At 43.7% G+C, this 18,006-nt stretch overlaps 1 protein-coding gene across 1 annotated transcript in view; it reads right to left on the bottom strand.

Annotated features, from left to right (window-relative positions):
• hcn2b (hyperpolarization activated cyclic nucleotide-gated potassium channel 2b) overlaps positions 1–18,006 on the bottom strand; it is a 38,256-nt gene that overhangs the window by 18,509 nt on the left and 1,741 nt on the right. The window contains exons 2-4 of the mRNA XM_071521523.1: positions 15,960–16,383; positions 10,270–10,431; positions 1,619–1,837 (exon numbers count right to left, since the gene is read on the bottom strand). Coding sequence (XP_071377624.1) covers positions 1,619–1,837; positions 10,270–10,431; positions 15,960–16,383 — 805 coding nt within the window. The remainder of the gene's footprint in view (positions 1–1,618; positions 1,838–10,269; positions 10,432–15,959; positions 16,384–18,006) is intronic.

Here is an 18,006-nt window from a genome sequence, read left to right as displayed (position 1 = left end):
CCCCTGCTGATTGTGTCATGCTCATGAATTTGACATATACACTCGCTTCATTATACAATTCATTACATTTTAAACACCACAGCCTCTACCACAGGAGAGATACTTGTGGTATAAACTCAACATCCTCATGACTGCTCGCTGATATCCTGACCTAGAAAATAAACAAGATGATTATCTCTCCAAGATGATGCACAACCAAGCCACAAGCGCCAAGGAACAAAATAAACAGAATAAAGCCTTGAGTTGAAGCCAAAATAGTAGATGACAGATATAGAAAGAGAAGATGACAGTGATAGAAAGAGAGACGAAAACCCAATCCTCCTTTGTTCTCAACATTAGCCAGATGCTTCAATTAGACAACAAAGCTTGACCAATTACTCTGGTGTGTGTGCGTGTGTGTGTGTGTGTTTGTGATAGATAGCTTAAGACACCTCCACATCACCAGGATCTAAGGAAGCTAACAAGACGCAGAGCGCCAGTGACACCATGCCCTTATAAAGCAGGAGTGTTCCCCCTCCCTGTCCTGCAGACAGACACCAAAAGCTTTGATCTGCTGGTGTACGGAGCCGACAGCCAGCCAAGGCCCAGCGAGCTGCAATCATGAATATCGAACTAATAGAGCAGATGGTGTTCCTATCAAAGAGTGTGGGAATCAAATGTCCATATTAAATGTGATAACCTTATCAACACCATTGTCGACAGCAAGTACTGTAGATTAAATCCATACAGAGTCTCCCTATGGCATCTGACCATGCTGTGCATAGTGCAGCAGCCTGGGTAGGAAGGTATAGCTAACTATCTTTATGCCTATAAAAAATATGAATTCTTACCATTTTTCAGTGTATTGACAGTGGAAATTATCAAATATGCAAAAGTCGATGCAGGCAACATCATGTCAGCCAAAGAAAAATACAAAATAAATGTTTGATTTGTTTCTCCAATGATCAAAAAGTACATTGTTTGATTGTGAATGTGTACCTTGTGCTTTTCCTTTTTTTTAAATTATTATTTAGTCACACCACTCCAAGTGCAATCTTGGAACCCATCGTCTATCGGTCTGACGACGATTAGACTCTGGGGCCGACGGCCAATACGTGAGAATGGAGTTGGAGTTGAGAGACGACGGCTCATATGCAGATATCTGTTTATAGAGATTAGCCGAAATGTCGTCTGGACCTAAAACACCTACAAAAAGTATCGATGTTTGTGTATTGTGTGGAGAAACGTTCCATTCTCGCGTCTCAAGTTGCTAATCGGACTGTAAACAATGACCGGCGCACAGAAGAGGAAGTCTTGGCCTGGATGTCCGCTGGCTACACCGGAAACCCCGAAATATTGGCCGTCGCCCCCAGAGTCTAATCGTCGTCCGACCGATAGACGATGGGTTCCAAGATTGCTCCAAGTGTATCTATGACATTTTACCAGGCTAAAAACTTTACCTTTTACCTAGATATTTTTTTCTGCCCCATGATATCGGCGTTAGTTTGATTTGCTATCTCAGTCTTAAGCATGTCAGAGCTTTCTCTAGTGGTAGCAGCTCCAGTGATAGAGGGCTTGAATAGTCCTAGTCCAAGTGGACTTGGATACGACATAAAAAAATAAATAGCCATAGCCTTACCTTTTCTTGGTATTGCCGTCTGGATGAGTCCAGAGACTGGATGAGGGCGGTGGCGTGGCCAATGAACATGGCGTAGCAGGTGGCTCCCACGATCATACTGAGCATGGTCAGCCAGATGTCCGACATGCTCTCTGGGGCTTGCCGCCCATAACCAATGCACAGCATGTGGCTCATGGCCTTAAAGAGGGCAAAGGAGTACAGCTCACTCCAGGAGTCGTTCTGTAGCAAGAGATGGAGGGAGACAGAGAAAGAGAAAGACAGAGAGTGGGGAAAAAAAGAGAGAAAAATTAGTTTGGGACAACAAAATATACGGAAGGACATAAAGATGTAAAATATAGGAGAAAATACAGACAGAGATTTGACCAGGTATGATTTCTTTGACAAAATAAGTCATCTGAAAGAGAAATGCTCTGTTTCAGCTCACCTATGATAGCCCCACACTTTCATTTACACTTTCATGCTACAATGATTTTGACCTGATGACCTGAGCCTATCTTCTCCCTCTGGTAGATTGTTAAGGAATATTGTAGGGGGAAAAAGTATAAGAGTGTGAGAGAAGAGGGTATAAGAGCGGGAGAGAGAACAAAGGCATGAGAGGGCTGGAGAGTGAGACATTCCCGGTGGAGTGCCTGTCTCCATGTCTGGTGATTGTCGCAGGTTTGGTGGAGAGCCTAATCATCATCACCTAGTAGCCCAGCCTTGTCTTGGCAGAGCAGAAGGAGAAGAGAAAAAGTGAGTGTTAATGAGGAGCCTCTACATCTGCCTGCTGCAGTCTGCCTTTGATTGGTGTGCACACCCTCAGTCAGCCCTAATTCTCCCATGTTAGATTCATTAGAAAGCTCTCCACATACACTGCTCAACCTCTCATCCTCCCCTCAAACAGCTGCGCTTCACACACTGTCCGGAGTGTGTGTGAGTGCGTGTGTATGTGTGTGTGCGTGTGTGTGTGTCTTCTCAAACTCCCTCTGTCCTTCTCTGGGCCAAGTGGTCTCCTCAATCACTGATTGACTGCGTCTGGTTGGATTCTTATCTGCTTTGTATTTTGCCCGCCTCCATTTGCATTTCATTTGAGATTCAAATTCACAAAGTTTTGGGAAAGGTGAAAAAGGACGCAAGATGCAAGGAGCTGCCGTCAGATTGTTTTTTTCATATGTGACAAAGGAAAGGAGATGCGAGAAAATTAGGGGACGGAGAGGTGATTTTTTTGGAATTGCACAGGGAGAAGATGAGATTTTGTCGGGGCTTGGCCCCGAGCAGCAGGGTAGACGGGAACACAGCCATCAGAAAGTCTGTGGTGTCAGACTGTGTTCAGTACCAGCTGCAGCCCCAGGCCTGGCCCCAAGTTTCATATCTGTTCTGGGTTGTCAGATATATCAGTTGTTTTGGGTTGTTTGGGGAGATAAACTAGACCTTCTAATCCTAGATAAATAGACAGAGGGACTCAGAAAAACCCGTGACCCTCCCCAAGCAACAGCCTGTACCCACAGCCTTTAAGATTATAAGCATCATATTCATATCTCCTGCTTTATTGTTATTCCTATGCCAAATAGCCTTGTCTTAGCCCTATGACTCCAGCCCCAGTCTCACTGTCAGCCAAAGCCCTTTAAGCCAATAAAGCAAACAATAGCTCCCACAATATGACTCCCTCTACAGCTTAGCGCCAGCAACTCCAAAGCCATCTCAAACCCCTCAGTCTTGACTATCTGGCAGAACAGTCAAGCTCTCCAGCCTCGGGCCCCAGCCTCATCCCAAGTGCCCCGGGCCTTCAACAGAGCCACAGTTGAATCTGTCCAGTCCATCAGCATGCTGGCCACAGAGCGTATAGCTGCTAGATAAACAGCAGGAGCAGGAGCCCGTAACCCAGAGCTGCAGGACAGAAATAAACATACACACACTTTCCCCCCTCACACTCAACTGTGTCTGTCTCCGTTTCTCTCTCAGTTTCTGTCTCCCTCTCTTACACACACACACACACACCCACACACACACACACACACATACCACACACATATACCTATATACTCAGCCTTCCAATAGAAAGATAGAGCACCAGAGAATACTGTCAGCCTCAAATTCCAAGTGAATTTTGGGCATGAATATTCTGTGTCTGGGCTATGGAAGTTTCTGCCTCTCACCACAGAGCAACATTTTAAGAATACTGAAAACAGCCAGGTCTATCTGAAATTTTAATTTAATTTAATTTTGAAAAAGGGTCTGTTGCTGGGTAGACAGATAAAATCATTGCCAGTAATAAAAATGACGTAATAAAATAGTTTAATTCCCCTGTATCTTCCTCTCTCCATGCATCCATCCATCCATCCTTCCATTTTGTCACTGGAGTTGATGCTATTGCAGCTCCACCCACATACTGTGTCTGCCATGGCCACATCCTCTATAAAATGATGAAGGGCGTGTAAGACTGTCTGTCTGATCTATGGGACAACTCCCCAGTGCGGATGATAAAATATCCACCACTGTCACATGCATTTCTGGCATCCATAGGACAACAGCATTATATTTCACTATCGACTGTACTGCCCTGCCAGTAGTTCTTACCATCTTGGCGCCCACACAGGACGTGACAGTATAACTCATCCATGTGTAGAAGATGCATTGCCCTGGTATAGTTCAATGTCTGTCTATGTGGCTGTGTGAGTGTGAGTGTGTGTATGTGTGTGTGTGTGTGTGTGTGTGTGTGTGTGTGTGTGTGTGTGTGTGTGTGTGTGCCCAGGGGTATGAAAAAGCATACTATGATCAGAGGAGTGGAAATGCGTGGGATATCAGTCCCACGCATTTCCCGAATCTCCCGAATCCCCGCAGCAATAATGTTTATGTCATTGTCAAGTCCCATGCTGTGCAGGTGAGTCCTGGTTCTGCTCTGATTCACACATATAGGGAATACGACCGCAACACTGGAATGGGCAGAACTGGTATTCCAGGCTCAAGTGTTGAAACAAATGGATAGCATAGTTTATAATATCATCATATCATATTATGTATTGTTTACAAATACACTGTAGTTGAAGCAGAATGGATATGTATCTATGTAAGTGCATAAGTGTGACTATGTAAACAGGCAAATCCTTATAGCCAGAGAATGTTGTGCTATTCCTATCACAACTCAGCATGTGGTTACGTTTGAGACAATAGCTGATTATCAGCAAGGGTAATACGGAGGAGAGCTGTCTCTTACCACTGAAGACTACACTTTTCATTTAGTACTCTGTTGAATATAGTAATTCAACAGAGGCTTTGTTTGCCGTTGTTCAACATCCAAAAGAGAAAAAACCAAGAAGCAAATGGAATTAGTTCTTGCATTCATTTTATTTGTCATCATTCCTCACTGAGGAGCATGGATGATAGCTAATTGTAAATAATCCATTTAGGGAGGAACGCTCAGGGAGTATGGGCCGTCTATGATGTATGATGGCATAATTATAGATTAGCGTGTGTACGTGCATGGAAGCACACACGTCTGGGTTTGCATGCTGTTTAAGTCTGACTATGGATTTGAATTTTGTGTGCGTGTGTGTGTGTGTGTGTGTGTGTGTGTGTGTGTGTGTGTGTGTGTACTGTGTGTGTACTCATGCTGCCGTGCCTCTGGGCTCCTGTTCAACCTTGTTGTGGTCTATTTCTCTACTGCAACTCCACTAAATGAGTAAGTATGCAGTTCACATGGCCCTTGGCCTCTTGTTCAGCGATATTTGCCGTCCCTCTTTTACAGCCTAACACCGACATGGGGATCTTGGTTTGCTTTAAAGGGAAACATTGACATTTAGATGACACTGACATTTAGAATTTGAATATGTAAACTGCCCTAAAAGACCTTGTTAGCAATGTTAGCATTCATTATTTATAGCCAACGGGCTCAATATTAATATTCATTATTTACAACCAATGGTTACCACAAGTTGCAAGTTGGTTAGGTGGGCAGCTAGCACTCACTGGTATTAATGAGGAACGCTGACAATAACAACAAGCCATTTTTCCAGTAACTGACATACAAGTAACCATTGCTTTACCCAGCTGAGGTACCCAGGAGGAATGCTGACAATAACAACAAAACATTTTTCTGGTAACTGAAGTACCAATATACTTTAATTGGAATGCCTGTTAATAACAGACTAATGAGCAAAATGCCAGAGCATCCTGGTGACTCCGTTTGCTAAGGCATGTACCACATAACCACAACATCCTAGGTATGAATCTGTCCTGGGACCTTTGTCACATGACATCCTCTTTTTCTTTTATAAACAAACATGCCATAAAAATCTTCAAAAAATAGGCAAAACAGTGTTGTTGTTGGCTCAGTCTGTCTATGTGTTTGTGTACTTGTGTACTCTCTTGTAAAAGAGATCTAAATCTCTGTGGGACTACCTGAATAAATCCAGGATTCGATCAATAATTTACATACCACATACTTGTAACTGCATTATGTTCCAAAACACACCGAGTATCCAACACTGTATAACATCATTCCTGTTTTTCTTCACTTTTTTTCCCTAAAAAAAATAATTTAAAAAATGTGATATTTTGTTGTGTTTGGGGTCTTATGGGAAAACATGGGGCATATATGTATACTATTGTATATATAGTATATGATTGGTACTGTAAGGAGCTTTTTGACCATAAAGGGCAGTTGTCACACACACACACACACACACACACACACACATTCACACATACACATCTGACACAGTAACTGTCCATTATCCTTATGCACCCTGACAGGCCTGTCTGCCAGTTAGATAGCTTCTGTAATTGAATAAATGGAGGATATCCTCATTAGTTTTCAAAGCAGGAGGGATTTCCTGAAGCACTGTCCTTCCAATCCCTCTTCTTACGTCTGTGTGCGCGTGTCTATGCACATGCAGGTAATACGGCCACATGGACTTGTGTATTATTGTTGTTACAGCAATTCCTTTTCTGCGGTACGTCTCGTAGCAGGATGATGCCCTGAGAACATATTGACATTACTCCAGTAAGTACTGAAACACAGGCTACAGATTGAGCCAGAGAGAGAGAGTGAGAAACAAGTTGAGAGAAAGGCTTTATTCTAATGCTATTGATCTAGCAGCCAATCAGACTGAGGTAGAGGGGACTAAACCACCTGCCATCCACGTAACAGAGTGTCACTTACATAACAGACCATGATGATCTGATTTCTTCTGATCACTGTGCTGCAGGAGTCTGCTGTAAATCTGGCTTATAATAAACACCACCGTCTGCTGCGTGCATATCATTGACAAGTCACAGATTTTGACTGTTTTGGGGGAGCGCTACAGTTACTGCTGTGTACAGTACAGGAAGGAAAAAAGCTGGCCAGAGGCTACTTCGTCTATCACTTACATGTCTATCACTTAGTCACTCACTCACTCACTCACTCACTCGCTCAGTCACTCACTCACTCACTCGCTCAGTCACTCACTCACTCAGTCACTCAGTCACTCACACGAATGTGCAGACACACACACACACACACACGCACGCATGTGTTCCCGCATATCTTGTTTCTGTGTCACTGGCTATCTGGCTATCGCTAGTCTCCATAGCCTGCGCAGCATGGAAAATGCAGAAGGAGGTAGAGGGTTGGGGTGGGAGGGGTGGGGCAGGGTTGGGTGGGGGTTTGCCATGATGTCCAGTGCAGGCAGACAGTCAAGCAGGCAGCAGCCGGCAGAACCTTGATTACCCTGAGACGGCAGCAGCACACCATGCCACGCCCACCTGGCTGCTCTCTGGCATCGTGGCACCCAGCTTAGAGAACAGCACAGAGGCATGCAACATGCATCGCTTTGAGGCATCAAAGAGGACACTGCATACACAGCCTGTCTAAACACTGTGAGGAGGAAGGCAGGGAGGCAAGCAGGGAAAGAGGGGAGAAAAAATATTTTGTTGTCTAAGATTGTATATCAACATCAACACAAAGGGCTGCTTGAATATGATATGTTGATTTGATGTTGATATGTAACTGTTTTGCAATTGCAATGAAAAACAAGCTGGTGCTAGGAAAGGAATAAAGGCAACGTCCAAACTTTGTCACTTCCTCAGTCAAGAGACAGTGGCTCTGTCTCATTTGGATGGTAGCTTCTTACTTCCTTGATACCTAACTAGAAACCTTCCTAACAAGGAACCTTGTTGCTGGCTAGCCTTGTGTAGGCTACTTGTTGGCTGTAAAAAATAAGCCATGTCATTTTTATATAGTGGATACTGCGCAACCAGTGAATTCGACCATCAAACTAAGACTTTCTCCTGCAGCAGTAGGCTAATGTTATTGCTAGCTAGCTAAACTACGGCAGGATGCTCCATCCGACCAGTAGAGGCCATATCAGCTGCAATCCAGAACAAATTGACTTTGGTAAAATTAGGTAATTTAATCCCTACTGACAATTTTCACATAAAAATGAATTCAAAATGAATTTGTTTTTGTTGATGTGGGGATGTCCTACTCTCATAAAGGAACTGTATGCTTCCTCCAAAACAAGGTACTTTAAAAGGATGTTTCCTATGTGTCCTTCCCGAATGAGACAGTATAACCTGAAAATTTTGACATTCTACCTAGAAATGCTACCTAAATAGCATCCTTGGGTCTGAGACAGAGCCAGTGAGTCAAAGTCTGTGGTGTGACATCTCTAATGTTTCCTGGGTCTGAGTCAGAACTGGTGACATATAGAGTTGGCACAAAGCACTGGCCACCCTGTTCAGCCTGGGACCTTGGAGAGGGTGTGTGTGTGTGGGTGTGTGTGTGTGTGTGTGTGTGTGGGTGTGTGTGTGAAAGAGAGAGAGAGAGAGAGAGAGAGAGAGAGAGATGGACAGAGATGAAAAGACTAAAGAGAGATGGAAAGACAGAGAAGCAACAGTGCTGTCCCCTAGGGTCATTGGGTGTGAGATCCATCTGTTCCTGAAGACCTGACACACACACACACACACACATACCCGCACACCCATGTGTCTTAGTACACAGTGTTTTCAGAGGAGTACTCTCAAGGTCTGAATGTCACAAATCTATGTGCCAAAATTAGAATGCTCATTCTCAGCATATGTAAAATTCCTCAGCCAAGGCAGCATCAAACAGCTCAAGTCTGTGCCTGAAAAAAGCATAAAGAAGGAATTATCCAGTCTGCTGAACTTCCTTAGAAGTAACAAAGCTGAGTTGCTTTCAAGTAATACTCAAAAATATCTTCCAATCCAGTGAAAATCATTTACAGCTCCAACCACTACAGCTGTAAGTAATAGAATGAACCAAGTAGATGGTAGTAGGTTGGGTTATGGGGCAGATGATGTTGTTGATGACAATGTTGATCCAGAGTAACATTAGGACTCAACAGGCCTCCTACTAATAGGCATACAGCAGGCATTACTCATGAAGCACCACACCTATCAGTATACGAGAGAGAGCGAGAGAGAGAGAGAGAGAGAGAGAGAGAGAGAGAGATTTTGTCCATGTGTGTATGTGTGTGATGTATGGAGGTGAAGATTGGGTGTGTAAGAAGGCAGGTGTTGAGCTGCAGGCCCATCAGGCCGACGTGTCTCACAGCTCGTGTCCCCTGACTCCCCCCTGCCTCCAGCCCTGTCACTCACCAGCCTCCAGTCTGTTATCTCTGGCCAAAATGACAAGTCTACAGACATAAAGGAAGGGTTTCATTCCAAAATTATATACTGTATATCCATTTTGGAAAAAATGTTACCCATTGTTCCTATTTCAACATTTGTAAAATGTATATGATTACATTTCCAAAAATGTTACTGATTTGTGAATAAAGCTCCCGAGATAGCACAGAAGTTCCAGTATATTCCATGCTGAGTTTTACTCTCATGTGGAGAAGAGATTCATGCTCTAACAACTTGAGAAGAGGTCCTGCTTTAAATATAAAACACAGTGGAGAGGAGGAGGCATGACCCTCTGCATTAAAATAATGATCTACTTTTTAGCTGAAAATGTGATGCTCTGGTGCTCTGATAAAGGTGGCAGGAGCAAAATGAACACGTTTGTAATGAATAAACAGGTAATTATTTTTGATGCTAAGCGAGCACTGCACCTCTTGCTCTCTGGAGAGTTATTCTTTCATGCCAGCAATCATTTTGGAGAAAAACCTCCTCTAATGGTGTCTTGTCTATCATCAGATGGCCTGCAGCCACCTACCAGCTGGAAGAAAGGACATCTGAGAGAGGAAACAAGTAAGAGCAGAGTAAAGAAGAGAATGGCTGAGGAAGAAGCTGCATGACACACTGTATGAGCTGACTGGAAACTGAAGAGTGAGAACCGCTCCCTTTTCATCACCGTCGTTCCCTCACTGCTGCTTTCTCTACACTGACATGTCTCCTGGGTCTAGCGATGGCTTAATTGAAGCAGGTCCTATGTGTGTGTGTGTGTGTGTGTGTAGACTCAACTTTAAATAAATCCTAGTGCTTTCCCATCTTGACTGTGTCTGCCTGCGAACAACACACTTTTTAGCTCCATGGGAAATATGTTGCATGTTTTGGATTTGTGGTAATTGCTCTGCCTACCTTTGCACATGAATGTTTATTAATCACATTAATGTGGCTTAAGACTAACCTTAACCCTGTTGGCTCAAATGCCAAACAACACACACACCCACATACACACACACACATACAGACACACACACACACACACAGAGCATCTTGCTTACCACCATCTTGTTGAGGGAGACCCAGCAGTCGGAGGGGAAGTCCTGCAGCATGGGAACCAGGAACTGGAGACAGCCGTCCCAGTGACACAGCAGCAGCATCATGCCAATCAGGTTAAATATACGCATCACAGCACTGGCCAGGTCATAGGTCATGTGGAAGATCTGTCAGGAAGAGGAGAGAAGGGGCAGAGACATGGAGAGGGAGGAAGAAGGGGAGAGAGATGGAAAGGTGAAGAGAGGGAGAGATGAGTGAGGTGAAGGAAGAGTCAGTGGTGTTTATTCATGTACAGTCTATCTGCAGTCTATTCTAATGACTAGTTAACATGTCTTTTGACAAACAGTGCAGCCAGCATAATATTACACCCAGTGGAGAGGAGAACTGGAGAGTCAGTGTGTTTTACTGTATGGCCTACTGTATTGTCTTTTCAATAGAACTGTCATATTTTGTTGACAAGACAGATCCTGATACACTCTTCAGTTCAGACTCATCCTTTTGAATTGATGAAATAACTAGTAAACATGTAGCACATGTTATATTTGCAACAGAAAGTCTTTATAAATTACATCTAATCAGTCAAATTAGAACTTACACGCTAAACTCCTTTGGAACTAATAGCTAATTACTGAAAAGGAGATTGTTGTAAGAAGTGCTTTATGGATGAGGAGATGTCAGAAACCTAATCATCCCAAAAACAGACAAAACGCTCTCCACTCTCCTCGCTCTCCCCAGCTTCTAAAATGCATAAACACAAATCCCTCACCTCCACATTATCTGTGAACATAACAACATAACTCCTACAGATATTCAAATGTGCAAACAGACAACATAATTTAAATCAGTATCCATCAGAAACCTAACGTAATTATTATCATTTATTGTTATCTAACCAGATAGTTTGACAAACAACTAATTCTTATTTAAAACAACAGCCTGGGGCAGAATAGTTGCTGGTATGGATATCTATTTCTCCATTTCAGTAAAGGAGAAAAACTTGTTGACTTTCTCATTGACAAGCATGCATTTTAAAGAGGCTGCAATACACATGGTACATATTTATTGCTGTGTCATAAAACAAGGTTTGATGATGTCTCTAATCAATGACAAACTGGGGATTTATGTTTTTTTGCAAGATGTGGCGTATGTTGTTTCTCCTCAAACTTGCCAACTATTAGAGTATTCTGACAGGCTGAGCTTACACATGTGTCGAGAAAATAAAAGAGCACAGAGTCTGTGTTCTATATTCAAATTAAAACCTCATCAAGTGCTGATGAAGGTTTGGCTTTGCCCTCTGACTGTGAACTGGATCAGCACCTTGAGGCCTCTCGCTCCCTTCAGGTGAGAAAGCTCATTTGTGTAGCGCTGGTGTTGTGGTCACGGCCTTGTAAACAGCCTCACTGTGGCTTTCCTGGCCACTCGCCAGGCCTTGTTATGACTCTATGTGTGTGTGTGTGTGTGTGTGTGTATGTGTGCACGCGTGTAAGTGCGCGTGTGTGTGTGTGTGTGTGGGTGTGCACAGTGTCAGACGTGTAGGTATCTGAAAGCCCTGCTCTGGTGGGCCAAATTGATGCTTCCCTAAAACATAAGCAAAGGCTTATTCCCCACCTGAGACAAGACAATTGTCCTACAACGGAACTAGGCCAGACACTGTGTGTATGTCTGCGTGCATGCATGCGTGTGTGTGTGTGTGTGTGTGTGTGTGTGTGAATTGTTTGTGTGTATTTAAGTATCTGAAAAGCCTGGCTTTGGTGAGCCAATTTGATGCTTTCCTATATCATAAACAAAGGCTCATTCCTCACCTGAGACAGGAGAATTGTCCTACGTGTGAATTAGGCCAGACATTGTGCGTGTGTGTGGCGTGGTGTGTGTGTGTGTGTGTGTGTGTGTGTGTGTGTGTGTGTGTGTGTGTGTGTGTGTGTGTGTGTGTGTGTATTCACCAAGCCTTGTCATGAATCTTTGTATCTGTGTTTGTGTATATCCGTGTGTGTGAAGAAATGGAGGAGCAGCTTCCATTGTGTATCTACAGTTTGGGAACAGGCAGGACGGGACAGTGACTCATCCCATCACCTCAGAAGACCTCATGCAAACCTCCAGGGTGAAAACGTCTGTTACAGTGGATTTTAAGTGCAAGGAGAAAGCCAGCTATTACACAGTAACATCCACATGTACACACATATACAAACACACACGCTCACACACATTTTACTCCACTCTCTTACGGATGTGATTCTTGCTGAAATTGCTCCTGGGCTTTTCTTCTGGTCTATGTTTGGCTGAACTATGATTTGTCTCCCAAATCCTTGCTTCAGTGTTTGCACATTTCTTTAAGGACATTAACTCGTAATTTATACATCGAATGCAGTGGTTTGTCATTTTCCATTAAGGCCAGGGGGCTCAGAGCGATTTAGCATTGAACCGTATGCCCTGGAGGTCAGGGTTTCACTCCCTCAACAACCAACATCTCGTCTCCAACTCCCATATCAAGAACATCTCCATCCTGCTGTATCCTCAGCATTGAGTTGTTTAGTTGGTGGATCAATGCCTCCTTAAATATCTGTCTTATGCCTCATGTTGCTTCTTTATTCTTTATCCTTGTGCTTATTTTTTTTTAATAGCTGCTCCCTCCCCTTCGTCTTGTCTGCTTTGACTTAAAAATGTAATTTAGCTTTAGAGTTTATGCCAAAGGAACTGCTTCGCTCTACATGTCTATAAAATCCCTCTAGTACTGCACTGTACCTTTACTATTTTTGAGCGTCTCCTATGATAGCCGGCGGCCTCAGGAAACTTAAGGGAGGAGCGGAGGACACAAGCTGCGAGGCCCTGCCCTGTGATTAGGAAGCACTCCCATCATGATTAATGAGCCTCCAGGACTAATGTTCCCCCTGACACCACAGCAGCACCTAGGCATGTGTCACTGTAAGACCACAATCTGGGTCAAGGCACGTCGCCGTGACCAGAACTCACAGCCTGGAAAACACAGATAAAGTGCTGTCTAGTTCCCTCTATTGCACTACATGGTCATATTTGAGCCAGGCAATTCAAAGAGAAAACGGTGAGGAAATCAGTGATCCTGATTAAATGTTAATGCAGAAGATGAGAAGAGAAAATGATGATCCCTAGCCCATAGTCTTCCTTCTGTCTGCTACTCTTTCTGTCTGATTAGACTGTTAACCTGCCCCATCTCACACACACACACACACACACACACACACACACACACACACACACACACACACACCTACATTACCCCCCTCTCTCTCTCCAGCTCATGAAAAAGGCATCCTCTGGACATACCAGCAAGTGCAGAGGCTTGATACAGGAAATTGCTCTGGTTATTCCTGACAATGCTTATCCCCTCTACTGCCGTGTGTCAGCCACACACACACACACACACACACGCATACACACAGGCATACACATAGGTGCACTCACACGTACACACACAAACACACACACACACACACACACACACACACACACACAAACACAGCAATAATTTCAAAGATGATGGCAAATGATGGCAAATATATTGTAGTTCTATATAAATTTTGAGCGATAGTTGTCCACTATATCCTCCTCTTGGCTGGCCTGTGGCTCAGCTGAACAGTAGTGAAATCATCTTAGCACCAAGATGATCTTTCAGGAGACCCGGTCGCAGCGAGCTGGGTTAAGCTGAACTGAGCTGAGCTGGGCAGAGGGGAACACAGCCAGCCGCATCTGAACTGAGTTGAGCAGAGCAGAGCTCAGCTGAACTAAGCTGATCAGAGCAGAGCTGAGTCGAAGCAAAGGAGCGCTCGGTTGTGTACGGTTGAATCGGTAATTAGGGGTCTCATCGAGCTCAAATTACCACTCTGTAATCAAGAAAGCAGTTGTTATTTTCAGTGGAGTAAAGGAACACACACATTTGAGTCACAGTGGCTAGGTCAGTGAAGGGCCAAATACGGACTCAGTGACACACACACACATATAGCGAGCCTGCTGAGAGGACTGAATGTAAAAGACTTATCTTCTAAAGGGATATTGTTTATGTATCATTGGGGGAGACGATGGGTGATAATGGATCTATAGATGTACATATCTGCTGATGTGTAACGTAATCAGAGCCGCCTGTGCTCCTGGATCCACTCACTCAGCTTCAATCTACAACTGTTTGAAGCCGTGATTGAAGTGCTACAATAAAACAATTACGGGAATGAGAACAAGGTAGCGTTCGTGGGGAGAAAAAGTGACAATTAGCGTCCCTGCTGGTTGTGTTCATTCCTGAGAAAATCCCTATTCACTTCCCTGTTGATAAACACAAATTTGTTTTTCGTGTGTATTTAACTGCATCGATAGACTGGGTTATAAACCATAACAAACAATGAAGTTGATTGCAATAGAACATGGTAAAAACTCAATTTTGTGTTCAGCAGCTGGCAAGTAATTACATCAAGGAGGATTGTTTTTATATATGGAAATTGGATTATTGTCATGATGACTTTTCCTGCTTGAGCCGCTGCACTGGAATCCAATATCTTGTTACTGGTCAAGGCTGAGAATCAAAGCACAGCAATAGAGTCTAGCCAAGTTCCTCTTTCTTATAAGCATATACAATTCAGAGTGGTGGGGCAATGCTTTTTCATCATATCTGAATTGCAGCTTTAATGATTACAATCTTACCTATATTCAGACATGAACCATGATCAATACGGCACTGATCGATTAAAAAGCTTGGCTTTGATCTGCGGCAGGAATATACATGAACAAGAGAAGGTGATACATCCATCTGCTAGACACAAAGGGCTCATCAGTGGGATTCATTATAAACAGACTCTGCTTTGTTGTGTGAAGGCGTCCTTACAATCTGTGCATTCCTTTAGGAATATTGTGTGAGGCTGTATTTAGTAACTTAGCATGCTACATGGTACAATAGTAAACGGTGACGAAAGGTGAGGAATATTCTGCTGCAAAGGCAAAGACAGTATATGAAAACTGTTTGTTTACTTTTAGTTTTACTGTTTTTCATTTATCTGTTTTATGTGTGACTAAACAAACCAGGTTAACCACACCCAGAGTAACAGAATGGAGAAAGACGCCATTGGTTTAGAGGCACAGAAACAGGAGGCTCTGTGGCAGAAATAATTGGATCATCCCAGGACCCAATCCTGCTTTATATCACATCTCTCTCTATCTCTAACACATCATTGACTTCTCCAACACACACACACACAAGTGTACAACTGTAAACATCAAGTCACATCCTGGTCGCAGCAGATCAACCATTTGCACGCCTTGGCCTGATGCTGCGATGAAGAAGCTACACCAACACACACATGTTCAGAGCCACAGGCTAGCAGTAGGGCCTGGCTCATGAAGTATGGACACAGACACATGGAGAGAGCTGTGCTGATGGCCTAGGGTCAGTGTAACAACTAGCACTGCCAAAACACATACAGTACACAATCTAATGTATCGCTAATGGATGGATTTTCTCATATTTATCAATGTGTTTTAGGCCCACATGTTCACATGCTCCCTCTGAAAGACAGTTCATATTCTAGTCTTGATGATTATACTCAACTACTCACTAGATTTGTTCATTAATAATTATCAAACCTACCTCTCACTTCCTTAAGCGGTCAACAAAGTAACGCCCAAACCCTCATCCTTTCCCCTGTGATTGGATCGTAAACGTTCTAGAACCCCAGCCTACCTCCTCCCATTGGTGGATGTAACGAATGAGTCTGGACAGCCGCAGCAGCCGCAGCAGACTGAGGATCTTGGTGAAGCGGACGATGCGGAGCGCCCGGGCCGTCTTGTACACCTCCGAGTCGATCCCTTTCTCCACGATGAGGAAGATATAATCCACAGGTATGGAAGAGACAAAGTCCACCACGAACCAGGTCTTCAGGTACTTCTTCTTGATCTTCTTGGGGTCCAGGATGATCTCGGTGTTGTCCTCGAACACGATGCCCGTCCTGAAGTTGAGCACCAGGTCCATGAGGAAGAAGGTGTCGGAGACCACGTTGAAGATGATCCAGGGCGTGGTGGTCTCGTCCTTGAAGAAGGTGATGCCCACGGGGATGATGATCAGGTTGCCCACCATGAACATCAGCATGGTGAAGTCCCAGTAGAACCTGGTGGGGGCGGAGCAGTGGGGAGAGGAAGACGGGATGGTTAGAGAGGGAGAGAGATGGGTGTAGCACCTGCTCACACATACACTCACACACACACACACAAAATGCAAATGCTCACAAACACACACCAGGCGGGCTGAAGCACACACACACTCAGACCCACTCCATGGTATGAGGGGAATCAACCTAGTGTATTACAGTAAACGGTAGGGATGGGACGATATATATCGAAATTCAATATATCGCAATACAAAAATGTGACAATATGTCTCATGGGGCAGAAAAATGAATCGTGATATTAGCTACTTTTTATTCTGTTGTTGTAATCACAAATGAGACGGCTTGACCATCACAATTTCACATCACAAGTTCTCCATCCAAATTATATTATTTGCACTTTGTAATGACATTTTTAAATTGTTTATATTCTAGCAAGACAATTCCATCACTAGAAAGAACTGTGGCTTAGATATAAATATAATTCTGCACAGTCATACTCTGTTGTCATTGAACTTTTATTTATTACATGTATTGTGGTCGTATTGAATCGTGAACCCCATATCGCGTATCGAATCGTATAGTGAAATAAGCATATTGTCCCATCCCTAGTAAACGGCTTAGTTTTAAGCCATGTTAGTTGTTTTGGACAATAGTTTCAAATGAGTATGAACTAAATTATTGAGCCTCAAGACTGAAAAAATGCAGTCTAGACAGGAGGAAATGTTGGATTCATTGTACTCACAGTGTTGCTATTTGCTATGCACATCACTTGCCAGTAAAGATGCTGACGTTGCTTGATCTATGACAAGTGGTTTCTCTTACTCTCTCTGTTTCATGAGGCGGTGCACTTTCGGGAGGGTCTCTCTCACTCACACGCACGCACACACGCACACACACGCACACACGCACACACACACACACACACACACACACACACACAGCACCACCACTAACTACAATAATACCAAATGGCCGGTCTACTGTGAAACACCAGTAAGTGTAATGAACCTTCCTCTAGTCAGATTATATGGCAAGGTGAAACCAAGGACAAGAGAGGCGAGGATGTTCCATGAAAGACAAGCTGGGTGCTGAATTGATTCTAAACCAAAGCACAAAGCACTCAGGCACCCAAAATAGTAGCCCTCGAGGAGTCCAGTCACCAATATGAAATTTATTAATCGATATGTCATTTATCTGTCGCCAAAACCCGCGTTGCCCAATAGCCGATCACTGCCACAGAGACTACCTGTAGCTTAGGAATTTCAGGATTTTATTATGAGAATGAGATCCGCATCTATGTGTCTGTCGTCATGTTACTGGGAACACTTTGAGTTGATCAATACGTTGCGTTGCCGTCTAATCAGCTGGAGGTAAAGGAAGTCTGTAGAGCAGAGGGAGGAACTGATAGGTGTGTCGCTGAGTCATGACTCTTCTCTTTGTGAAAATGTCCCATCGCTGCGCACAAGTTAAGCTTTATTTGTTGTCCGATACCATTCTCCATAAACCCACTGATTTACAGCAGCTTTAATTATATCTTGATGGTAAAATCGGAGTCTACGGCAGTTAAGAGCCCGACTGTTTTTTTGTGTAGGAAGCCTATCCTCGGGCGATTCCCTGTATTTT

The sequence above is a fragment of the Centroberyx affinis genome, unplaced genomic scaffold (assembly GCF_046629955.1).
Source record: "Centroberyx affinis isolate AG114_WGS23_722 - 3 ecotype Tasmania unplaced genomic scaffold, CSIRO-AGI_Caff_v1 ptg000893l_1, whole genome shotgun sequence".
Taxonomy (NCBI): Eukaryota; Metazoa; Chordata; class Actinopteri; order Beryciformes; family Berycidae; genus Centroberyx; species Centroberyx affinis.
This window is presented reverse-complemented; position numbering and strand designations above follow the sequence as displayed.